Source organism: Olea europaea, unplaced genomic scaffold, assembly GCF_002742605.1.
Source record: "Olea europaea var. sylvestris unplaced genomic scaffold, O_europaea_v1 scaffold293, whole genome shotgun sequence".
In the NCBI taxonomy this organism is placed as follows: Eukaryota; Viridiplantae; Streptophyta; class Magnoliopsida; order Lamiales; family Oleaceae; genus Olea; species Olea europaea.
The window spans coordinates 549,226-575,584 of NW_019247890.1; the positions used below are offsets into that span (position 1 = coordinate 549,226).

Here is a 26,359-nt window from a genome sequence, read left to right on the forward strand (position 1 = left end):
AATATGCCTATGTTTCGTTTAGCTAAAACTCAAAATATTAGTAAATCTTGATAAAGGTTAATGAAGTACGTGGTTAAAAAGTTGATAAAATTTATAGGCTTCATAAGAATATGTAGTAATGCTATTTAGCTCCATTAGAATTATAATCCCAATTTAAGTGACGTTAATGTGATATTAAATAATAAATGAAATTAAATAAGTTATTTAATTTCACATTTTATTCAGCATATCATCAAGCATCCCCTACATTGGGGTTGGTAACTTCAGCGGGGTTGCATAGCATTATTCTAAAATATGTAATTAAAAATAACTGTAGACTTTGAATTAACTTTTTTAGTTAAATCAAATAGGGCAAAATCTTCCATTCTAAAAAATCTGCACGAAATAGACTCATAATATGTCAATTTTACCTTTTTAAATATGAGAAAGCTTAGGCAAAAGTTGAATAAGCTTCTATTTGATAGTTATTATTTTGAAAAAAAATGATGTTTTGAAAAGTGATTTTTCGTTACGAAATAAATTTTTTTTTTAGATTTACGTGCAGAATATTTTATGATGTAAATATATAGTTGAAAATGAGTATGGAAATAAAAAATTTCATTTTGAAGGGAGACCAACATGGACTAAATAATATAGAAGACCAAATATGTAAATGAAAGTGAATGTAAGGAAGGGTTTTTATAAATATTCTAATAATTAAATTTTTATTTTTATAAAGACCAAAAAAAAAAAAAAAAAACACAAAAAACAAGAAGAAGAACAAAAAACAGAATTTCAGATTTTTGGGCCGTTTTCAGTTTGGGCCCGCGTTCATGGCCTGGACCCCACCCGTTGTTCCTTTTAGCCGAATTTACATAAGCCTCAGCCTCCGCTCCAATTTCGTATTCCCTGTGCTAGAGTAGAAAGGCTATGGCGATTGCAGCAGCGCCGGCGGCGACGGCGCAGGGCCAAATGATGGCGTCGGTGAACCAAAAAATCACCTCAAACTTCACCAGCTTAAGCAGCAAAGTACATTTGAGGCCACAAAAACAGATACTGGTGACGCATGCATCAAATGCAAGTGCAAGTGGTGGTAGCACAGAAAATGCAGCTGCTGTTTCAGTCACCGAAACCTCCTCTACTTCTCCAACTCCCCGTAGCTCTAGGTACGTGTAATGATATATTGGCATTCATTTTTTACCAGCAGATATGTCATACCTGAAAAATATATCTATTTTTCAGGTAGGATGAAAATATTGTTTTTAATTTTCACTTGTTTGCGTGTGAATGTGATGTTTGATATGATTTTAGTTTTATGGCATCTGATTTAGATAGTTTAATTGGTTAATTTACTCGTGGAATAATAAGTTAATAATTTAATTTTTGTCTGGTTTTTCTTTTCCTTTCTTTCTATTGTTTAAGCTGCTGGATAAATGTGTTAATTAAGTAATTTTGTTTTAATGCTAAGGAGTTTCTATATGAATGCACGATCTCAGAATCCTATATGGAAGTTGGATTGTCAATAAATTTTATGGTGGATTTTATTAGTTGTTAGTATTTGCTTTCAGGTTCAAATATCTGGATTTATGTAAGATACTTAAATGCTTCCCATTAGAGAAATTGGGTTAAGTGGCCTATATGGGTCTATTAGGCACATCGGTGAAGAATAGCTCTAAAAATTTATTTTCTGTCTCTTATATAGTTGGCTCCTGTTTACTAGACAGTGAGGAATTTTAAAATTATTTTAACCATATGCTTGTTGCAATGGAGTTGGGCCTATGAATTATGCTAAGTATCGAATTGAATAAGATCATCTATTCCAAATAAGGCTTCAATTCCACGCTTCATAAAGCATATTTAGTTTGCCTTCGTAGTCATTGTGAACTGATATTGGTTTTTTGTGCCTGGTGTTGTCTGGCAACCTGCTGCAGGCTGCCACCTTGCACATTTTCTTGACCTTCATCTCCACTATTTCATTTATGTGGCAGATGATAATAGGTGGTCACTGAAGGTTGCAACGCTGTTTGTTCATAAAATTGGATGTTGTGAATTTTGGCTGTCTTACAATACGTTTAAATGTTACCGGTTCCAGGAACATATGAAGCCATTTTCTCATGAATGAAATTCATTATTTTCTGAAGTATATATTTTTCGCAAATTTTTACTCAACAAAGAGAGAGCTGAAATATGAGACATGTTTGCCAGTAAGTCTAGGATGATGAAGTTTAACCCGCTTGGAATTGTTTTTAACTATGTTTGTTGCAAAGTCCACAGGTGATGGCAGACCAAGGTTGGATGGTTGGGCCCCTCTAGAAAGTTTATTTCTTGTCTATCCTTTATGAACTAAAGACAAGACGTGCGTGCAATTTCTTGTCTATACTTTATGAACTAAAAAAGAAGTAAGTTTCATGTATCTTCTACACTGCAACACATCATCATCACCTCAAGATATTAAAAAGATGAAGAGAAGTTTTAAGTGCTTGTTTGGGTTTCATTTTATGTTGCTGAGATTATAATGTGATAGAAATGAGTGGTGTATGAGTGTGTAGTTGTTGTGAGACTTACAAAATATGTGGTTAAAATTAAAGTTTGACTTTGACCTTTAAACTATAAGGATATTATAATGAAAGGGAAAGTACATCTATTTTTCCCCCTTCCCCCCTTTTATTTTAAATTCTTGTGATTATACACAGAGAAGTTTCTTCACTTAGCAATCTCCAGTTCCTGAATGAACCAACAGAGAATTCTGGTGTTGAAGTCCAAGAAAGTTATTAAAAAAAAAAAAAATCTCAATTTTTTACTGTTCGGTCCTGTAGCAAATTATGCCTTTATTGCTGATTTTCCAATGGTTTGCCATGCTTGCCATTATTGATCCTGTAGGTACAACTACACTTCTTTGAGTACAGCACAGAGTTGTTTAGCCACTTTGGTGGATTAAATTCATTTAAAGTAATTTTATCTATTTCAAAATGCAGAATGAATATTTTAGCCTGGCACCTCAGGATTGTATCGTACAAGAAGACATGTATATATTATCTGTACTAGACATCTGATTTCATCAAATTCTAAAGAATATAAAAATATTTGTGATCTTCAGTATTCTTAATTTAATTGTTTCAGAGTGAAACGTCATACAATCTCCGTCTATGTTGGGGATGAAAGTGGTATAATAAACAGAATAGCTGGGGTCTTTGCTCGTCGAGGCTACAACATTGAATCTCTTGCAGTTGGTCTGAACAAGGATAAGGCTCTCTTTACTATAGTTGTCTCTGGAACAAAAAAAGTTTTACAACAAGTCGTGGAACAACTCAACAAACTTGTGAATGTCTTAAAGGTATGTCTTCTGTTTATTATTTGGATAAATATACTTTGGCTTACAGGTCCTTAATATTCTTATATATGTTTTTGATGTTGTTTCCATCATAATATTTGTAAATAAGTAGAATAAATATAAGGTGGTTCTGTCTCTATCTACAAATGTGTTTTACAAGCATTTTTGATGCATGACCAACTGAAACAATTAATTGAAATGAAAACAGATCTATAATGAAGAGGGAATTACGAGAAAGAATGGGGAAGAAGAAGAATTCAATAGAAGAAATAGAAGGAAGTAGAAGGAGAGGAATTCGCCATAAGCCACCAAAATAATTATTCATTCATCAACTGAAATAAATTACATGCAAAATAGGTTTAAATAGTAAAGCAAACCCTAACGAAATTGGGCCCGAGCCAATATAAGCCCAATAAAGTCTAAAACAAAATAAAGTCCACAAAAATGAAGTAAGGTCCCAAATGAAATAAGGTTCGACTAGAAATAAGTAAAAAAGGACTGGATGTCCCCTTCAATTTCCCAATGGTTCATTACTATATATTATTTCTTCTTAAGTTTTGTCGTCAACATGAACTATCTCTGCATCTTTCATACTGATTTGCGCCTCAATATTTTTCCTCTCAACACTCTTTGATTTATCAGGTGGAAGATCTGTCTAAAGAACCGCAAGTGGAACGTGAATTGATGCTTATAAAGCTCAATGCAAATTCCAGCACCAAAGGTGAAGTACTCAGTTTTGTCATTCCTATTTTTCAAAATTATCATTCCTTTATTTTCCATTCTGCATTAATGTTATTGATAATTCAACTAACGGTCTATGGAGAATATCCCTTAGGAGCACTCTTATAGACACCTAGTCTTATTTCTGTTGTAGCTGCAAAGAATATTATTAACATCAGGTTTTGGTTGACATGAAGACAGTTTTTATTTTAATTGAAATATGTTCATGTTGGGTTCGAACATTATTGTCAAAACTTCAAAATAGTAAGGGTAGAAGTGAGGCTTCAGAATGGTCTGTTCGCCCTGTTTCTCTTGGTTATCCTCATAGATCATATGGCAAGTTTTTGAGTTATGAACATCTTGAACCCTTACACAGATCACGTTTCATACTCTCAAATGAGCATCTAGGCTTGCTTGTCCTACAAGATAATATCATATTAACGCCATGGCAATTTCTGTCTTGGCATTTTGCTCTCTCTATAGACTTATATGGTCCAAAAGCTTAACAAAACAAGACCACTTAATAAATTTCATATTTGACATTCGTACAGCTCATACAATCAGCTATCATTTGATAAATTGCAAAATCAGAAAAAGGAGAAAGTCAGAGTTGTTATTAATTGCTTCATCAGTGTAAAATTTCTTCTATGGTATCCTTCTAGAAACACAGAGTCCACCAATCTAATCAAATTAGCAGTTAATCTGTCAAAAAGATACAGTTCAGACAAGAGATCGTGATATATCATCTGCATGGAAAGGTATTATGTTGGTTCTGTGCATGATTCAACGGTTTTTCTTGTAGCGTTTTCCTTAGATTTATCTCTGTTATTTTCTCTTAAAGTAATTCTTATCTGCTTTCCTGTGTTTATTGTAAAATGTTACTCGAGAGAAGTTTCTTTTAGAGACCAATTTTCATGATTGAAGTTCTGCATTATTTCCTGGATGCAGTTGTATATTTTTTGTGAGTCCACATATTAACTTTGATATTTGGCTTTAATGTTCAGATCATGTGGTTGGTAGACATCTTCAGAGCAAAAATTGTGGATATATCAGAACATTCTTTGACCATTGAGGTTGGTGACTATCTTTATGTGGTTCCTTTCTTGTGTTTCATTGAACTAGTTAGTTGTCTTTCAACTTGAGTCTTTTGAATAACTGAAGTTGGATAAATATGCTTGAAATAAAATTTGGAGAAGCATGGATTCTTGTTTGGTGTAAAATGCCTGCTAAGTTTCCTTTAGCTAGAAGCCAAATACCCACAGATCATCAAAATACATTTAATCTAGGACCTAAAGCATTAAGGTGTAAATCAATTGAGATAATTACAAATGGTTGAGATTTCCTGGCTTTTATTCAATCTTTCTTCTAACTGTAGATTGGACATGGCATCTTATACAGAATATTAATTAGAAAACCATGTACCGATACGATCTCATAATTTACAAGTATACTTACCATTCCCAAAAAAATTATTTTTGATAAAAAGTTATCCTTCAAGAAGAAAGAAATATTTGCAAATTTTCATTCGTAACGGAAAGTGAGGAAGCAAATAGGAAAGACTCAGTTTCATGGAGTGGCATTATTTTGCTGTAAAGGCGATCGTTCCCAATTGATACCATCGATTATCTTATATGACTCTGAGCATTTAAATCAGCTTTTTGTGCACTTCCTATTTTTCATGTATAGAACTGTTAGTTTCTGCAGACTTCTATAGAATATTATGACTGACAGTAGATGGTGTCCTAGTGTCTAAATGAATTTCACTTCGTGTCACTGACAATGCCAAATTATGTTTTATGCAACTAGTTGTATTTCTTTCTCGTGGTCCATATAGGTCACTGGAGACCCTGGAAAGATGGCAGCTGTTCTGAGAAATGTAAGGAAGTTTGGAATTAAAGAACTAGCAAGAACTGGAAAGGTAAAATTATTGACCTTGCCCTGTTAGGGAGAGGAAGTGGAGCACGGTCACTTAAATGCGTCTTTTTCATTTGTATGCATGTGAAATGCATCTTTTTCATTTATTCTTTTGCATGTATATTTGAGGTGCTTCTCATTGTATGCAAGTCAATATCTGATTACAATCTTCCAAATGCAAATTTACCATGGTTACCAGTCATACATGGTATTTTTACTGCAATGTCATAGTGGCCAACAACTTTCTGGTATTGATATGCTAATTCGTGTAGTGGATGAAACTTGTAGATTGCTTTGAGAAGGGAAAAGATGGGTGAGACAGCTCCTTTTTGGAAGTTTTCTGCAGCTTCGTATCCAGATCTTGAGGAATCAATTCCTGTTGATGCTATTTCTAACAATAAAACCCCACCAAGTATTGAAAAACCATGTAATGGCACCCTCAACAATGTCTCGAAGGTATACTCCAAAACTGATGCTTTGCTATTGTTTTCGGTCTTTTTTCATGCATCTCTTATCATTTCTTCTAATAATCAGTGGATTCATTTTCTTTTAACTCTTGGTAGACATCAATTTGCCCAACTTTAATTAGTACCTTTCCCTGAATCAAAAAGTTAATCAGCCCTAAAAATTATTTTCAGTCTGCCATCAATTTGCCTTTCTTAGAATGAATTTTGCTGTTGATTGCTGAACCTATTTTTTTCCTTCACCAAAAAGAATCTTGAGTCATGATTATGTAAATTGGATGCTGGACAAATTAGCAAGGTGCGTGTCAATAATTTTATGATTTCCGATTAAACTTTTCCGAGTTTTTCAGTTCTATTTTGAAGAGGTCGTCTCTTCCAAATATTTCTGTTATAAAGGACCTGTTAATTTCATATTTTTTCATAGGATCAATATTTTAATAATTTTCTGATTATTGTTCTCATTAGAATCTGAATACTTTGCCAATTAAACGTAAAATCATGCTATAGGAAAAGATTTCGTTTGGCTGATTTGTTATTTTCATCTGTGGCAGTTGCAAGCTTTCTCATATGTATGTTTATCAAATGTATGAGTTTATTTTCAGGTCCATAGCTCATTGTTCTTACCACAATTGGTTATTTAGCCATGTTAGACAGTTATTTCTTTATCAATATTTGTCGCCAGGTGAAACTAGTTACTCTCTTTGGTAAGTTTGATCTGCACATTGGTGTTAGTTATTCTGCAATTCCAATCTATTAATTTAGTTTTAAGAATCTAGCATGTAATGATAGCCTGCTAGAACAGGCTCCTTTCAACTGTGCATCTTTTCATTTCAAATCATTGCTGCCTGATTTGATGAAGAATGCTTCGTTGTTTGTAGGGTGACGTTTATCCTGTGGAACTGGATGACGACTTTTATTTAAATCAAGTTCTTGACGCCCACTGGGGAGTTCTGCATGATGCAGATGTAAGAAACTATTTGGTTCTCAAGATGATTCATATTTGTTTGATTATTCATTATTCTATTCTCCCTTACAATTCAAGTTCTGAGGAAGAATTTTACTGATCTTAGGCTGGCTATAACGTAGACAGTTATACATAAAAAATTTTGTGTGCAATATTAACAGCTAGTTTGGTACTTCTATAATTTGTTTATAGTTGGTCAAACTTATTTTTTATCTGCACATTTCATGGAGACTACAAGTAGTACTCACTTATCCACCACTTATTTTTATCTGTTTATAATTTAAATTGACTATAATCACTTCCCAAACATGCACTAAATTGTCATTTCCATTTAAGAAATCCCTCTTTCAAAATGATCTCTTCCTTAGGATGCATAATGTATTATTCTGGAGATCTGGTTAAGAATGAGCCAGTCACCGTTCTTTTTCTGAATTTTAAATGCTCTAGTCTGAAGGTCTTGATTTGTAGGCTAGATCTTAGAACTTAAATTTCAGTATCCCTTGTTGCTCAAGACAATGGGCAATACGATTGGTTCTTCCATTCCTTGTTTGTGCAAGCTAATACTCTTATCCTAATGCTGCAGTCGAGTGGGTTTCAGTCACACACTTTGTCCATGCTTGTGAATGATTCTCCTGGAGTACTTAACTTGGTCACTGGGGTTATATCTCGAAAAGGATATAACATTCAGGTCAAATCTTATGCTCTTAACGATGGCTTTTCTAATTATTGTAAATTGTCCTGTTTTTACCTGCATGACTTTTAATTTTTCACTCATGAGCTCCCTGGATCACTCTAAATAAACTTCCTATCGTGGGTTCAGAGTCTTGCCGTAGGTCCTGCAGAAATTGAAGGGGTCTCATGCATAACAACTGTTGTTCCTGGAACTGATGAAACTATTGGCAAACTGGTTCAGCAATTTCATAAGTTGGTCGAAGTTCATGAGGTGATGAATGCAAATTCCATGTTGACTGGAATCATTAAAAATTCCTTTCAGTTTTCAATATTAGGTCTCTGATGTTCACAATATGGAAATATTTCCGTGTGTGATCCTACTATTTTTTTTTCGAGATCTTGTTTGATTATTTCCTTATAGTGATTGCATACGAAGTGTAGAATCTTTATAGTTATCTAAAACCTATAAATGGAGACTCTCTTTGTAATTCTTAAACAGAGTAGTTTTCCGGTATTTCTGTCTGTTTATAGTTTCTATCACTTATGACTGAGAATCTGAATTGCTTGGGGGTTCTTCCAGAGGTGACTTGCTTCTCTTTGAAGACATCATGCATGGGATTTATGATAGTCCTTGTCAAGTGTCAACCATATCTGGAGCAGTTATTTTTTCTTCAAATATTATGCACCACAAAGAAGCATTTGTTATTATTTATCTACATTTTTATCTGTTTACATGGATACATTTTATCAAGAAATCTTTCATATCTTTACTATAGTTTAAGTGCATACTTCTTGGTTATGTGGCTTGCCTTTATCACTGACCTAGTTATATATTGAGTCGTGTGATATTCTTTGGGATTTTTGAAAGTTTTAACTGTTTTTTCCCTCAATATTTAAGAATTTTAGTTTTTAGCGGTATTCTTAAAATAAGAATGAAAATTTAATTTCATCATACAAGTTTTCTGGTGTCAATTATCAAAAAATTTGTTGATCCAATTCAAAGTTGTAATTTTTTATGCAAGTGCTGAATATCTAAAAAATGTATATCTTTTATCATTTGCATGTTGTTGTGAGATCAAATGGCTAATAAAAATTATGTTAAATTATTCAGGTGCAGGATATGACGCACTTTCCGTTTGCTGAGCGTGAACTGATGCTGATCAAGGTTGCTGTTAATGCTACTGCTAGAAGGAATGTCCTTGATATTGCCAATATTTTCCGGGCCAAACCTGTCGATGTGTCTGATCATACAATAACGTTAGAGGTCAATTTCTCTTTGGACTTTTTATTTTCTGTTGAATAGATTCTTCTTCATTACATATTTTTCTGCTTCAGTAACTTTCACTTTGACTATTTTGTTTGAAGTTTCTGGTGAGTTACACACACTTCCACTCTATATGCATGTGAAAGCGTGTGTGAGTTCAAGTGCCCTTGCTTGTGCATTTAGGTAGACATTAATATTTATACCGATTAAGTCCACAACTTCACTTGAGAAATAGTTATACTTTTATATTGATTTAACCTTGTGATCTAGCCTGCACGACCAAATTTATGAGGAATCTGTTAAACAGAAATTTATTTTGACATATAGCATAAGAGTTGAACTTTTTATATTATTCATCCAATTCAAGGGTTATATATACAAAATCCAACCTTAATCCTATTTGTAAAGGGAAAATGATATTACCCTATTTGAAGTAGAAAACCCATACAATTCTATTATCATATCAATTTCTAACTACATAAGGAGCATAAGATAAATAGTGATGCAGCACCAACTAGACAATTAATGAAGAAATAAAACAAATCTACAAGGGAGAGAGAATTAAGGGGAAGAATGGGGGAAGAAGAAGAAGAAGAAAATAGGAGATAGAAATTTCGCCACAAGCCATCAAAAGTTTTATTCATTCATCAACTGAGTGAAATTACATGGCAAATTAGATTTGAATAGTTAAATAAAACCCTAACTAGAACGGGTTTGGGCCAATACAACTTACAAGACCTATTACATAAATAAGAATTCAAAACAAAAATAAAGCCCACAAAACAAAAAAAAGTCCAACTAGAAATAAAAATAGATGATGTCCTCATCAATTCTTCGGAGTGGGAGAAAACTCGACCCTGTCGAGTTGATGGATCACTATATGCTGCAGTCAATCTCCCAGCCATAAGTTGAGTGGTTGGGCAAGCTTCTTTCGACGTATGCAAAAATGTATTAGTGGAGATCTGAATCTGGTGCCCTCATCTATCCCTTCTGAGTGGATAGGAGGCGATCTAGGCCAAGGAAGATCTTGCTGCTGCCTTTGATAGAGCTCCAATAAATCTGGATCTAACTGTTGTAGTGTCTCTTTGGAAACCCATGTACAGTCAGAATTCGGTCGATCAACCCAACGAACAAGAAAGCATTTAACTTCTCCATCATTAGGCAACACCGTCTCTTCATCTAAAATTGTATCAATTTTATCTTTGTATGTTGGGAGAGGTGGCATTGGGTTAGAAGTGGCAAAAGAATCAGGATCAAGGTTCACAAAAAGAGGTAAAAGATGATCATTGGAGAGATTGAAATGGCCTTTATAAGCAACTAAGTCCTCAACATTGAAAATAGAGTAGTATCCAAAGTGTGGTGGGATGTTAACAACATATGCATTTGGACCTACTTGCTTTAAGATTTTAAAAGGACCAACACTACGGGCTTGTAATTTGGAGGCGAGTCTAGGTAGACGCCGCTCTAGCCTAATTCGAACCATAACATAATCCCCAATATTGAACTTAATATGCCTTTTATGCAAATCAGCTCGGAGTTTGTATGATGCATTACTAGCTTCAAGTTTATTGATCTCAATATGCAAATCACGAAGATGTCGTACAAATGCTTCGACTGAGGATGACGCTGACACTCTAGTATGTGGGAACATTGGCATGAGATCTAACGGCTTCCTAGGCTTATACCCACGAACAACTTCAATGGACTCATACCTAATGATCGATTCATGGAACTGTTATACGCAATTTGAGTTATAGGAAGGATCAAATTCCAATTTCTAAAATTTTCCCGGGCTAGACATCTTAACAAAATACCAAAATTACAGTTAACCACTTCAGTTTGACCGCCAATTTGAGGATGGTAGGCTGTAGAAAATTTCAATTTGGTACCCACTTTTTATCACAAGGTTTTCCGAAAATGGTTAGTGAAACGAACATCCCTATCTGACACAATAGTCTTAGGAAGCCCATATAATTTGACAATCTCATTACAGTACAACATGACAGCCTTGGACGCATCTGATGCCTTGTTGCAGGGGATAAAATGAGCAATTTTTGAGAAATGATCGACTACTACAAAAATAGAATCATGTTTCTTTGGGGTCGTGGAAGTCCTAGCACAAAAATCATATTAATGTCTTGGCAAGGAAAATTAGGGACGGAAAGAGGTGTGTATAGGCCCATGTTTTGCCCCTTCTGTTTGGCCAATTGACAAGTGTTGTAAGTACTAACAATCTTAGCCACATCTTTCTTCAAACTAGGCCAATAGAATTGGCGCTCAACTTCTTCTATTGTCTTATCAAGCTCAAAATGACCGGCTAAGCCTTCCGCATGAATTTCCCACACTACGAAGCCTCACACCGAAGTTCAAGGAATGCACAATTTATTTGCTCAAAAAAGGTTACACTCCTCAAGTCGGAAGCCATCTGCGGTATCTGAATGTCCACCTTGCAAATCAAGGAAAATATCCTTAAAATTAGAACACGTCTCATAATCCTCCTTAAGCCTTTCAAAATTGATGACCTTGACGCTCATGATCGACAAAAGGGAGACATGGCTACTTAAAGCATTCTTGTATTTCAAAACAAAAGAATAGGCCTGCAAATACTCAATCTAGTGGCCATGTCTAGAGCTCAACCTTTTTCAGAGAGTTGAGGTGACGGATAGCCTCGTGGTTCGAATAAAGGACAAACTCCTGAGGTAGCAAATAATGGCGCCAATAACGCAAAGCTTGGACAACCGCATACAATTTCTTATCATAAGTTGAGCGGCGTTGTTTGGCATCATTTAACTTCTCAATGAAATAGGCAACAAGGTGACGATCCTGACTGACTTCGCCTATTCCTATCCCGGAGGCATCACATTCTACCTCAAAGACTTTGGAAAAATCAGGAAGATGCATGACAAGAGCTTCTGTCATTCGTTTCTTGACTAACTTAAAAGCCTTAGCCGCCTCTTTCGTTCAATAAAACTCCCCTTTCTTCATGCACTCCGTAATAGGCGACATGATGGTGCAAAACCCTTGATAAAACAATGATAAAATGAAGCTAAGCCGTGAAAGCTCCTGATGTCATGAATAGTCTTAGGTTTAGGCAAGTCAAGAATCGCTTGTATCTTGGCAGGGTTGGCAGATACCCATGTCGAAGATACAATGAACCCTAAGAAAACGATTCTATCCGTGAAGAAAGAGCACTTCTTGGCGTTAGCATACAATTTTGTTGCACGAAGGGTAGAACAAACTTGTGTGAGATGGTTTCGATGTTGTTCCTTAGTCTTACTATAGACGAGAATGTCATCGAAGTAGACAACGAAAAACTTACCTATGAAAGGTCAAAGAGTTTGTGTCATTGCTCGCATAAAGGTACTCGGCGCGTTGCTTAGCCCAAAGGACACGACCAGACATTTATAAAGACCATCTTTTGTTTTAAAGACGGTCTTCCACTCATCAACTGGACAGATACTTATTTAGTGGTATCCACTCTTCAGATCAATTTTTGAAAATATTATAGCACCAGCCATCCTATCTAGCATATCGTCAAGTCTAGGAATTGAAAAGTGATACTTCACCATGATTCAATTGATGGCATGACTATCTACACACATTCTCCAAAAACCATCCCTTTTAGGAGTTAATAGGCCCGGGACTGCACACGAGCTTAAACTCTTACAGATGAATCCTTTGTTGAGGAGTTAATCTACTTGTCTCTGGAGTTCAGCGTGCTCGGTAGGATTCATCCTATAATAAGACAAATTTCGAAAGGACGCTCTCGGGACGAAATCTATGGCATGTTGAATGTTCCGTAGAGGGGATAACTGGTCAGGTAGGTCCTCCGGGAAGACATCCCGAAACTCTTGAAGGAATAACTGGATTTTAGTAGGGCTCTCTGTTGAAGAGTTAGATGAAACTTTCATAACTACCACAACGAGCACACCTGAGTCACCGAGTGTACGCTCAGACTCCGTAGGGCTAATGATATGTAACTCCTTTTGCTCCACACTTTTCTTTGCTTCTTGTGAGCCAATGGGTTTTGGGGGTAGCGGGTTAATGTGAATCTTCTTTCCATTAAACACGAAGGAGCAAGAATTGGATCAACCATAGATGGTTACTTCAAGATCAAACAGCCAAGTTCGCCCCAGGATGATGTGCTCGACATCCATTCTAATGACATTATACCATATATGATCTTTATACTCAAGGAATTGGATAGGAACTAGATAGCTCTCTTTGACAGCTATAGAAGATGTATCAAATCAGGAGATGCTATACGGTTGAGGGTGAGGAATTGGCTTCAACCCAAGCCAGGATATAGTAGCCATTGATACCGCATTAATGTAGCTACCACTATTTACAATAATTTTACAACCCTTGTTATTGATCTTGATGTAAGTGTGGAAGATGGCATGATAACGCCAATCATCGGCATCCTTAGGTTGGGTAAGAGTATAACGTACAATACTGAATACAACGAACAATATCGACTGTAGGCATGTTTTGGGTAAGGGGACTGGTCTGAATACAACCTAGGAAGGTATCTTCACCATCATCCAAATCATCAAACTCTTCCAACTTAGGTTCATAAACTTGGTCCTCTAATGGTTCATCTACTATACCCTCATGTTCTTCCATAACTAGGGCTTAACTATGACACTTAGAAGAAATGTGACTAAAACCCTTACAGTTAAAGCACTACAAACAAGGACGGCCTCGAAACTTCACGACCTTTACCTTTACCAGTCGAATACAAGGATAGCATTAGAAGGGGGAGGCCCTATAATAGAGTTACGAGGAGTGGCGCAAAAGAGGTTGTGGTGCGAGTGTCACTATGAGTTCTATACGACGTCCTAGTCACTAACTCATAATCTCGAATGAAAGAGTAGGCGTGGTTAATAGTGGTGAATCCTCAAAAGGACAGGCTCACGCCCAAGATCATCCCTTTGGCCTTGTCTAAACGTACTCAAGGTCATGACCTTATCCTCAACGACCTGACATTTCATGTGGAACTCATCAAACTGAGCGACGTACTCGGTTACAGGTTGATTGCCTTGCATAAATGCATTCCATCGATCCAAAAAGTTACCCCTGTAAGGTTGGGGTAAGTACTTATCTTGAAGGCGACGTTTCATTTCCTCCCAACTCCCAACAAGGGGAGCATGACGTCTCTCCAGGAGATCCTCAACACTTTTTCAAAAAGAGTTGAGCAGTGCCAGTTAATTGCAAACTGGCAAATTGAACTCTCTGGTCTTCTAGGACATCATATCAGGCAAACAAACGATCCATATCTCTAACCCATTGAGTGAATACATTAGGGTCTAGACAACCATCAATCGCGTGGGATCTAACTTAATGTTTAATAAGAAACGCTCCTCATGGCGAGGGGGAGATTGAGTATCATGATGGTGACGTTCCCGCTTTCATTCACGAACATGATTTCCATCCCTACGATCATGTCTAACATGGTATCGACCACCTTGTGGATGACGATGAGGACGCATTAGAGTTTTCAACTTTGGTCGAGTACTGAGTATGCTCAATGTGTTCAACCTAGCAGCTTGGACTCTATTCTCTTCAAAAGTAGTAGCAACTTCAGTTTGGACAGCCGCTAATTGATATTGTAACTGTTGTTGCCCATTGGCAAGTTGTGCCAACTGCCGGGTAAGAGCCTCAATTCGGGATAGGTCCATGGTAAGGGTACTAGCATTAGAGGTGGTAACGCGACCGTTATGCAATTGCATACACTGTAACACTAGCTAGGTGAAGTGCACAAGAGAGATCAATAAACAATAAGTGCCAAGAGTAAAATAGCAATTGGAATTGTTTTTATTTATTTATTTATTATTATTATTATTATTATTATTATTATTATTATTATTATTAATTACTTAAAAGATGGAATTATTTAAGTCCGAACATGGCAATCTAATAATGTTGATGCAAATAAAATAAAAAGCAAGTGAACAAATGACTGAACAAAATCTCGCGTGGGGTAATTGGGGAACCAATGGGAGTGAATTCGTTCAATGATTTTTGATCAAGTGGGGTTAAGGCTAATATTATCAAGGTAACAGCAACTTAATTGATTCAATTTTAGAAATGAAGCAGGAGTATAAACCAATAATAAATAGAGATCAAGGACTCCCAATTGTTTAGTTTGCCCGCGAAGCTTGAAGCTGATGGCAATGTACTCTAGGACCCTATGAATCCAAATTGTGCCCAAATATAATTTCCCAATTGGCACGTCCCCAGTGGAATATGGCAAAGAATACTCCCAAGTTTTGAGCAATTAAGTGAGGCGACAAGATCAATCCGGGTGTCAACTCCAGCTGCTCTCGAATTTGATGGTGGTCTCGGTAATTTTAAAACTAGCCCTCCTTGTCTTCAGTGGCGGGTGGTGGGTTGTGACGTAAAATCGGTAGCGTGACTTCGATGTTAAGTGTGGAGATGAAGTGGTTGACTGTGTCTGGTTGTTTAGGATTATGATTGCCTGTTGACTGTGATTTATGAGTGGTGGTGATGTAAGAGAAGAATAGAGATGGTAGCCGGTTACGGGAAGAACGTAGTGAAGGCGAGAAGAGATGGGCCGGTGGTGGTGATGGCGATCTTGAAGACTTGATGGATGTGTGTGGTCAAAGAGGTTGACAAGATTGAAGATGGAGGTACCGATTGATGGTGTCGTTGGCGTGGAAGACGAATTTTGGAAGCGATGTAGAAGTTGGGTGTGGGCTGGGTCAAAGTGGGTTCTTTTATTAGTTTGTGTTAAATGGGTTGAGATATGTGATAAGTGGGCTGAGTTTGGTGTTTACTGGGTTTGGAAGTGAGTGGAGTCTGGGCCAATGAATGGGTTTTGTGCTGGAGGTGGGACGTGTGGTTTTGGAGAGTGAATTGGGAAGTCAGGAATTGGGCCGATTAGGGCTGAAACTTGTGTTTTAGAGTTATTGGGCTGCTTGGGTTATGGGTTAGTGTTGGGCTTAAAGAATTTGTAGGTATTTGAGCTCGTAGTAGGGTAAGTAACAACAAAATTGATTTAGAGTGAGCAGCAGAATAATTTCAAGACGGTTGCTGCGTGTTTTTTTTTTTTTTTTTTTTTTTTTTATTTAAACTGCAGAAAATACTAAACTTATTTTTCAGGCGTGAACTGTACGATGAACAGTAACCTCTCTCTCCTTTTTTAATTTTTTTTTTCCAACTAAAGAAGAAAAGTGAAAAAATGAAAATTATTGCTCTCACGTTAAAATATTTTTGCTCATGTTATTTCGCTAGATTTTGGGGAGGAAACATGAAGAAATTTTGGATTGTAGGCTAAGGATTACTCAAGTTTCGACTCTGATACCAAATTTGATACAGTACCAACTGGACAATTAATGGAGAAATAAAACAAATCTATAAGGGAGAGGGAATTAAAGGGAAGAATGGGAGAAGACGATTCAACAAAAGAAGAAGAAAGCAGGAAGAGAGAAATTTCGCCACAAGCCATCAAAAGTTTTATTCATTCATCAACTGAGTGAAATTACATGGTAAATTAGGGTCAAATAGTAAAACAAAACCCTAACTAGATCGGACTTGGGCCAATACAAGCCCAATTATATAAATAAGAATCCAAAACAAAGCCCACAAAACAAAATAAAGTTCAACTAAAAATAAAAATAGATAAGGAAGAATGGGAGAAGAAGATTCAACAAAAGAAGAAGAAAGCAGGAAGAGAGAAATTTCGCCACAAGCTACCAAAAGTTTTACTCATTCATCAACTTAGCAAAATTACATGTTAAATTAGGTTTAAACAGTAAAACAAAACCCTAACTAGATCGGACTTGGGCCAATACAAGCCCAATTATATAAATAAGAATCCAAAACAAAAATAAATCCCACAAAACAAAATAAAGTCCAACGAAAAATAAAAATAGATAATGTCCTTATCAAATAGAATACGAGTTCAATAATCTCCTATTTTAACTCTCTCGTAGGTTACTGCATAGATATTACATTTGCCTAGTGACATATAGAACGCCTACTAGCACGCACAATAAAAGCTCACATAAACAAAAGAACATGCACAAACTAGGACACAACATATGCCCTATATATGCATCCAAAATCAACATAAAAGTGAGCTAAGAACCCGTCTCTAACAAGCAGAAGGCTTGTGCACATAGCAGAAGCTTCAAGTGCACAACAAAAAGGGTTTCGAAGCTTTGAGTTCTCAAACCAGGGAGTCAACGACCATGAAGGTGACCCACTGTAGATATGGTCTTCGCAAGCAATAGAAGATAGAGAGAGATGATCTGTTGCAACTGTAGAGAGTACCTAAGGGCTGGGTCGATTGATTCAAAGGGTCACACAACATTGGGAAGGGTTGTGCAAAATCCTAGGGCATCCTAAAGATGGTTGGATCGACCAAGGCAAAGGGTCGTGCAACTTGGAGAATGGTCTTAGAAGGGTTGCAACTCAAAGAAAAATTGGAGAAACTAAAAAACTATAGCCATCACAATAAAATATCTTAGAATCATGAAAATTAGAGGTAGTAGAAGACCTAACAATGTTTGTAGCAAAATAGCTCCTACACAACAATCTAGGGTTTGAAATATCAAGAACACACCAAAAACCCCCAATCAGAACATGCCAAACACTCCTGAACAAAATCAGCACCTTAAGAAAACAACAATCTCACAAGACTGGAATGATGAATGAAGAGGTAGTTGGACCAAGGAGAAGGTGAAGTATGGGTCAAAATGGAAGAATCTAAGTGTTCAGGGACCATTATGCCACAAATAGAAAGTAGAAACTCATGGACTAATTTGCCTCCATCTGAAAGTTAAGGCACCATTTCATCAAATATAGAAACTTCTTGGACTAACTTGTGCAATATGAAAGTTCAGGGGATGAATTAAACTTTTCAGAAAGTTTATAGACTAATAAGATAGATTTTGAGACCTCAACGACCTATTTGCACAATTAGAAAACTTCAAGGGTGGATTGTTGAAATTTAAGGAGAAGCCCACTAGGCTTTTGCACATGCTCGTCCACAAATCCCAAATAATGGAAAACGTACTTTAATTTAATCCAATAATTGAAAATATCAAATCAAAATTTATATTGGGGATTTTCTTTCAATAGTAGATCAAGTTAAAAATGGAAAAGTACCAAGTCCTTGCTGCCTTTAAAGTCAAATTAAGAAGTTCAGCCAATGTAGGGTTTATGATGAAATTGAATTTTAGGTTTCATAATTTTATGGCTGAATTGAAACCCTAATTTAGTGGCCTTAATTTTCAAAATTTAGGGAATCAAGATTGATATATCAAAAAGGAAAAAGGCTTGCCTGGATGAGCGGCACAAGACCTCTTGCCGGGAACTGATGCGATTTTCAATTTTAACCCAAGTTACTTGCTCTCGTATCAAGTTGAACTTCTTACATCATTCATCCAATTCAACGATCCTAATCCTGCTTGTAAAGGGAAAACGAATCATATTATTTTATTTGGAATAGAGAAGCTATACAATTCTATTCCCATATCAATTTATAGCAAAAGATAGGGAACATGAAAGACATATTATACATTTTATTCTAACTCATAGTACTCCTTAGGCCCTGCCCCTGTATTCAAATTTGCAATCTTTGATGCTGTGTATGGTTTTTGTTACTCCCCGAATTCTAATAACCCGACATCATATAAATAAATAATTTAATTTCAAAATGATGGGATATTCAATAAAAATTGACAACTATACTAAAATTAAATTAATTTATTATATCATCTGAAATATTTTGAGACATATTGTTCATAAAAAATTACTAAAACAAGTTCTAACATTCAATTAAATTTGGACTAATTAAAATCAAATATTAATCCAAAACCAATCTAATTCTCAACAATTAAACAAATTTGTTTGAAAATTTTTTAAATATACTTAAGGTCTACTTGGGAGTTTTGGGTTATCAGTTATGAGCACTTTTTAAAGTACAGTTTTAATTGTTTATGAGCGGATCAATTTTGAGTAATTTTAGTAGCAGTTTTTAAAAAGTTCAATCAATGCTTGAGTAATTTTAGTACTGGTTTTGTAAGTTTTTTAGAGGAATAAAATTATATATATGTACCTTATAGAATTTTCCAGTTTATAGTTTCTTGTACGATTTTATTTTATTTTATTTTTTTCACTTATAAATAATACTTTACTTATAGATTTTTATTTTTATTTTTATTATTTATTTTTTACATATAAGTTAATATTGTTTTAACTTAAAAAGTTAAATAAAATAAAATCTTTACTTAAAATTTTAAGTTTGTATTTTTTACTTATAAGTCAACTTCATAATTATAAGTTAATTTGTACTTTTAAATAATTTTTACACATAAGTGAATTTTTACTCATAATTAAATTTTTATATTTTATATGTGAATTTTTTTCACATTAGTAAAATTTTTACTTTATATAAAAAAAATTTTGTACATAAGTATTTTTTTATCTTATAAGTAATATTTTTTACTTATAATTAATTTATTTAATTATAATTTTATTTTTGCTTATAAATAAATTGTCATTATATATTTTTATTTATAAGTTAGTTTTTCAATAATACGGATACTTCAACTAGGGTACTGTGTGTATCCGACGTGTGTCAGATACCTCTCGATATCAACACTCTTCGGATATTCTATTATAATCATTTTTCTTTTTTTACTAGAAATATTATATATTTTTTACTCAAAGATATTATAAATAACAAATGAGTACTCATATTTAACAAAGAATTCAATAAGAAAAATTAATAACAAGTATCAAAAGAAATTTATATTATATAAATGAGGAATTTTAAAGAATTTATTCAATGTGTCAGTACTATTTTGAAAATCTCGTGTCAGCGTATTGGACATGTATCGTGTCAGACGTGTCTATATCGGTGCATAATAGGTTAGTTTTGAACAAAATGTTGATTGAAAATAATTATTTTATAAAGGGTATAAACTATAAAAGGAAAAAAAATCACTGATTTTGTAGATTGAAAGAATTGGTCAAAATTATATTACGCCGGTTTTGGGCGGTTTTTAAACAATCCAAAATAAATGCCAAAAAATATTAGCAAGCACTGATTTTGTGAACCACTCATAAACGGTGCCACCTAAAATCGGTGGAAAAAACTCCCACACATGCTCTTAAGAGGGTGTATTCAATTAAAACTCTTAATGATTTTTTGGGATTTAAAAAGTTTAGGGGTATTTAGGGTGGTGTATTCAATTGAGACTTTTGAAAACTTTTATGGACTTTTTTTAAGTGATGACTTTTATGGATCTTTTATAAATTTGTATGAAATTAGTGGAAGTCTTTCATAGACTTCTATAAATTTTCATTTTAAAACTTTTATAGACTTTTGTGGAATTCAAAAGATTCTTGAAGATTTTCATTTGAAATAGAATCCTCACATATAGGGTGTTAGTTTCCACAATTCCCATTTTTCTTCCCATATAATAAACAAAATTTGAAAAAAAAAAAAAAAAAAAAAAATTTAAGACCTTAATTAAATAAATAATAATAATTATTATATATGATTCAATATTATTAGTATAGTAACTTTTAAAAATAAATAAAAATCAATATATTTAAATTTAATTATAATTTTTCATATAAACTTTTATAATTTAATTAAAAAATAGATATTTTTCAAAAAAAAAAAAGAATTAAAAAAAAAGTTACAAGAATCTAATTTAATTTTTCATAAAAAATTCAAAATAGAGATAAATAATAAGAGAGAGAAAGAAAGATAAATAAAATATAATCAATTAAAAAAATAAATTTTAATCCTACATGTCCATAGAAGGTTAAAGGAAATAAAATTTGATTTTTTATTTTTTTTTGTGAAAGTCTTCCAAAATTTCGAGATTAATGAGATACAAATTTTAAAATTTTAAATGAGTACCTTCTGCTTAAAAGTCAGTACTTTAGAGACTTTTATAAAAGTCTCTAGAAGTCATTAAAATTTGAATACCTTAAGATTTAAAGAAACTTTTAAAAAGTTTTAATTGAATACAACGTAATTTTTAGAGATTTTTTAAAATTCTTTAAAAGTCTCAATTGAATACATCGTGACTTTTCGAAAGTTTCAAAAAGTCTTAATTGAATACCCCCGAACTTTTTAAATATCAAAAAGTCATTAAAAGTTTCAATTGAATACACCCTCCTTAATGTCATTTTTGAGACTTTTTAAAAGTGTTGATGTATTCAATTGTGACTTTTATAAATTTTTAAAAGGTCTCTAGAAGTCATGGTGTATTTAATTAAAACTTTTATAAAAGTCTTTATAAGTCTTTGGTTATTCAAATTTTAATAACTTATAGAGATTTTTATAAAAGTCTTTGAAGTATTTAATTTTAAGTAGAAAGTGCTCATATAAAATTTCAAAATTTGTCTCTCATTAATTACGAGATTTTGCGAGACTTTTACGCAAAAAAAAAATAAAAAAAATCAATCTTTCTTTCATTCTTCCTTCTACGAATATTAGATGTATTAAAATTTATTTATTTTATTAATTATATTTATTTCCATTTATCTTTCTCTCTTATTCTTTATTTCTATTTTTTATGAAAAAAACTTAAATTGGATTCTTGTAACTTTTTTCCCGCTTTTCATTCATTTTTTTTGGTGAAAAATATCTATTTTTTATTAAATTATAAAATTTTATGTGAAAATTTATAATTAAGTTTAAATATATTAATTTTTATTTATTTTTAAAAATTTATTATATTAATAATATTGAATATTAAATTTTATTTTTTTATCATTTATATGTATAATTAAGGTTTTAAATTTTTATTCTTTTTAAAATAATTTTTTATTATATGAGGGGAAGGGAAGGGGGAAGGAAAATTGTGGAAACTACCACCTCTATGTGAGAATTTCACATTATTGTACTAGATCCACGTGAATTATACTTCAAATGGAAGTTTTTAAAAGTCTTTTGAATTCTACAAAAGTTTATAAAAGTTTTAAAATGAAAGTCTATAGAAATCTACGAATGACTTCCACTAATTCTTTATAAATATATGAAAAATTCATGAAAATTCAACGTCTTCAAAAGTCCCAATTGAATACATCGCCCTAAGAAGTCCTAATATTTCTAACAGTTAAAGTACTACATGATCGGGATCCATTGGTCCAATGGCACATTCGATTATCTGTCGCCATTCAATATGATAATTTTCACTTGAAATTGTAAATAAGAGGGATAAGTATAATATGTTTATATTAAATGAGATGCTCGTTATTCTACATTCAAACTAAACAATAAATTATACATAAACCCTCTTACCAACTAAACTGAGAATTATCACACCATAGAAAATGATGATTCAAGCAAGCCCTGCTAAATAACCGTGGATGCTAAACTGATGCTTGAAGGTATGTCTTATCATTCTTTCGAAGGAGCCCGAGCTAAATGTAATAAATTTCATATATAATAACATAACTGAAAAGATGTGGATAAACCATTAATAGCATTGAGCACCTCACTTGAATCTTAAAATATAATGATTGAAAAATAATTCAGGTCCATGTGCCTCCTTCTACTGCCCAAATTCTTTCAAAATGTATGTAATTTTTTTCTTTTGCAAAATAATAGTGTTTTTGCATGTATGTGAACATTTATTTTGCTAACGAAGAACTATCGAAGAGTATTCATAATATATTGTGCCCTTGTAATATTATGATTATTGGCGCTTTCGGGTGGGAGACTTTTTGGGTGATCATAGGGGTAGTCAGAGAATGGGCCTCTAGTGGTCACGAGAGGATGGTCCACTCGTCGGTGTCGATTTCATATTAGCCATTTGATTATTGATATTATGCAGAGCTTTATCCGGTGCATAGTAAGTGGGTCAAGGGCCCAATGAAATAAATGATTTCTAGTCGATTTTGACGAATATTGAAATATGATACTTTTTTTATCGTGATATTTAAAGTAAATGGCATGATGTCATATGTCGTTATTACTTATGTTCATAATATGCATGATTTTGCTTACTAAGCATTGATTTATGTAGTTCTTGCATTGTAGATGAGCATGGAACTACATATCTAGGTTGTGTGTAGATATCAATGTTAATTTTTGGGCGTCACAACCTAGATATAGAATTTTACATATATTTTTTTTCCAGTTTGTTAACTTCTAATCACCTGTGACACGATCATATAACATATCGAACCCAAAATCATATCGCCATAATCCAACATATATATTCTGAGCTTATAAACATGTCTACAGGCCATTTTAAAAGTACACTATATAGGATTCCAAAATATAACCCAACAGATAGCAGCCTACATGTCGTCATCCATGTACATCGAACTCTGGAATCCTGCCATTTTTTTAATGAAAAATATTTTCCGGCTTTTGGTTACGTGACCATATTTTCCTCAAAATCGAGGAAAATATTTCTTTAAGAAGAGTAAGATTTTATTTTCTAGAGAATTCACACTTTCTTTCTCTCTCTCATTTACTCACTAATGAAAGCAATTTCCATGCAAATAAATTCTAAACAATTTAATTACCTCGAATTTATTTTCTTTCCATGCAAATTCCATGCTTACAATTAAACGCACTCTAAAGCTTTTGTGATTTTTTCCTTTCTTTTCATCCAATATACATACACACGTGTACACGGTGGTTTCCCAGAAAATTTGGAAATAGATAAGACGTGAGACTCTACGTTATCCTTTTATGTGAATGTGTTTGTGTGTAATTAGACTTAAATATTTGCTTATTATCTAATTACCAAAAAGCTAATCCTATTTTGAATTCAAAATGTCCGTAACTGATCAATCTACAGGGAAGAAATTCATTTAATCACAACTGTCTGTTGTGCTATAACTTGATTTGGTCTTTATCCAAATAAATTTCTTCTCTAGCTTGATAGACATGATTAGATACAGCCTCTGTTTGGTAGCAATTTTTCACTCCAAAAAATCAATTTTTTCACTATTCCAACCACCACTTTTGACTTCCTCACTCAACGGGTGGGATCCACTTTTGCTCTTTAACAGTCAAAAAATCAATTCTCATAATCATTACCGAATAAGCCCACAATATTACTATAGTAGTAATTTGATCTAAATTGAAAACCAATATTATTCTAGTTTTCTTAATTAGACCTAACTAATCTATTTTCATTAATATACATCCTGGCCCAATACTATGCATCCTAAAAAGTTTTAATTAATTAGAATCCTTGACTCATCTAACTAATAAAGTTAGTTAGAAAATTTGCAACAATAGAAATCCAGAATTTAAATTTAATTTCTTTTCTAATTAAAATAATTAGGATGAAAAAGTAACTAATATTTATCACAAATCAATAGACAAATCCAAAATGAGGCGAGAATTTACTTAATTAATTGCCAAGTTTATTCCTTATTATAACTTTTTCATAAATTTCTGTAGATGGCTAAATCTCGGGTCTAACTTGATCAAATTAACTTATTCTTGAGTTCATAATTCGCCATTTAATACAAGCTTCAAAACGAGCCTAATATTGATAGGATAATTCTAACTCCTTCAATAATTAACTAAAAGTATAAAATCCAATATTTACTTTTACTTTGGTCCCTCGATTATTAAGGATATCCATGTAGATTTAATTAACTATTGAGCATAACAAATTGACTTGCATAATGACTAGACTAGACATGACATTGGCAAATAATTGTATACAAAAAAACTTGATAAATTTCAGGGTTCTACAGTTTCACGCACGCCCCTGCAAAATCAGGAATGTTATCCCAATTTATAAAATTGGTATCTAATCGTGGTAAGTCTTCCACATAATATCCCTTAGTATCTTCATCACAACTCACGAGAGCTCTTGGAATTCAAGTCCAATGCATAATTGGAGAAGCATTTAATTTATGCGGATGCTTCCTTTCCTAAAAATTTACTTCTATAACGGCTACACCGTGCCAGTCTAAAGAGAAAAATATGAACTCCAGAATACTATATTTGCATGGAAAGTTGTCTTATGCACATGAATTGGGAGACAGTGAAAAGTGATTGAACTTGCAAAAATTTAGTGAACTTTACGCTCTCCATGAGTGTTATGATTGATATCCACTTGGTACATGTTTGGCAAAACATACTTTTTATAAGCTTCGGCAATCATGCACTTACTCACTTGACTCACCAAACTATGCTAAGATGATACATGAACTACAGAGTTACAAGGTCTTGGTAGTGTTAAATAACGTGTTTGGAACGTGATTAGAGAAGTGTGTGCAAGATATAGTTTTAAGAATAGCCTTTTCAATTCTGCATTGAAAAAACTGTCTGAACTTCCCGTCATCACCATTAGTTTTTTGGTTATCTTTGCATTGCTTCTTCATCCAGTGTTGCTAACACTCAGCTTTATACTTCCAGCTCACTGGAGACTTTGATAAGATGATTGCACTTCAGAAATTATTAGAGACTTACGGAATTTGTGAGGTACGTATCCAAATTGCCTCGCTAGTCTCTTCCACCATTCGATGTGTCTAATAGTACCTTGGCATGGTGATGCACGCACTGAGCATCCATGTATAGATTGTATCTTTTAAGAATCTTTCGAGAACCAGTCAACAAGTGCCTTTAATTTTAACGAATGTCTCCTCGTAGAACAATAGATTGTATTTAACCTCAAGGAATATGTGTATTCTGAGCACTGAAAGAAATCAGCAAAAACGCCACCTTTTAGCAATTCTCCCCAAGAACAATTTATTCGTGATATTTCTGATACTTGACCATTTTACTTTTTATCAAGGTGGCAAGGACAGGAAGAGTGGCACTGGTTCGGGAATCAGGTGTAGATTCCAGATTTCTCCGGGGATTTTCTCTTCCTACATAGACTTGCCCCCATAGATTTCTGATGTTGTATATCGTCTTCTCCTGTTGTCGTAGTATTGCTTTTAGTTTAGGCTGCTAGAAGTGGTTGTCTCGTTTCTGCCTCGTCAAAATAGAACTATTGCATGATGTATTGTAATTTAGTGATTTAAACTTCTCTAATAAGACGGTCATACTTCTGTTATGCATAATTCTCCTTCCAAGA

General features: G+C 33.7%; 1 protein-coding gene across 1 annotated transcript; it reads left to right on the plus strand.

The window, feature by feature from the left end:
* The first annotated feature begins 883 nt into the window (after positions 1–883).
* Positions 884–26,359, plus strand: LOC111384494 (acetolactate synthase small subunit 1, chloroplastic-like). The gene is made up of 12 exons (XM_023008774.1): positions 884–1,145; positions 3,100–3,313; positions 3,953–4,036; positions 5,035–5,103; positions 5,865–5,948; positions 6,233–6,400; positions 7,287–7,373; positions 7,956–8,060; positions 8,193–8,315; positions 9,156–9,308; positions 25,696–25,761; positions 26,075–26,359. The coding sequence occupies exons 1-12, from the start codon at positions 910–912 to the stop codon at positions 26,156–26,158; spliced, it is 1,473 nt and encodes a 490-aa protein (XP_022864542.1). The 5' UTR covers positions 884–909; the 3' UTR covers positions 26,159–26,359.

Excerpts from the sequence above, each read along its gene's own strand:
- LOC111384494 (XM_023008774.1), top strand. The coding sequence starts at position 910 with ATGGCGATTGCAGCAGCGCCGGCGGCGACGGCGCAGGGCCAAATGATG. Across the intron at positions 8,061-8,192 it reads GAAAAGGATATAACATTCAG|AGTCTTGCCGTAGGTCCTGC; the intron begins GTCAAATCTTAT and ends TCGTGGGTTCAG. Across the intron at positions 8,316-9,155 it reads AGTTGGTCGAAGTTCATGAG|GTGCAGGATATGACGCACTT; the intron begins GTGATGAATGCA and ends TAAATTATTCAG.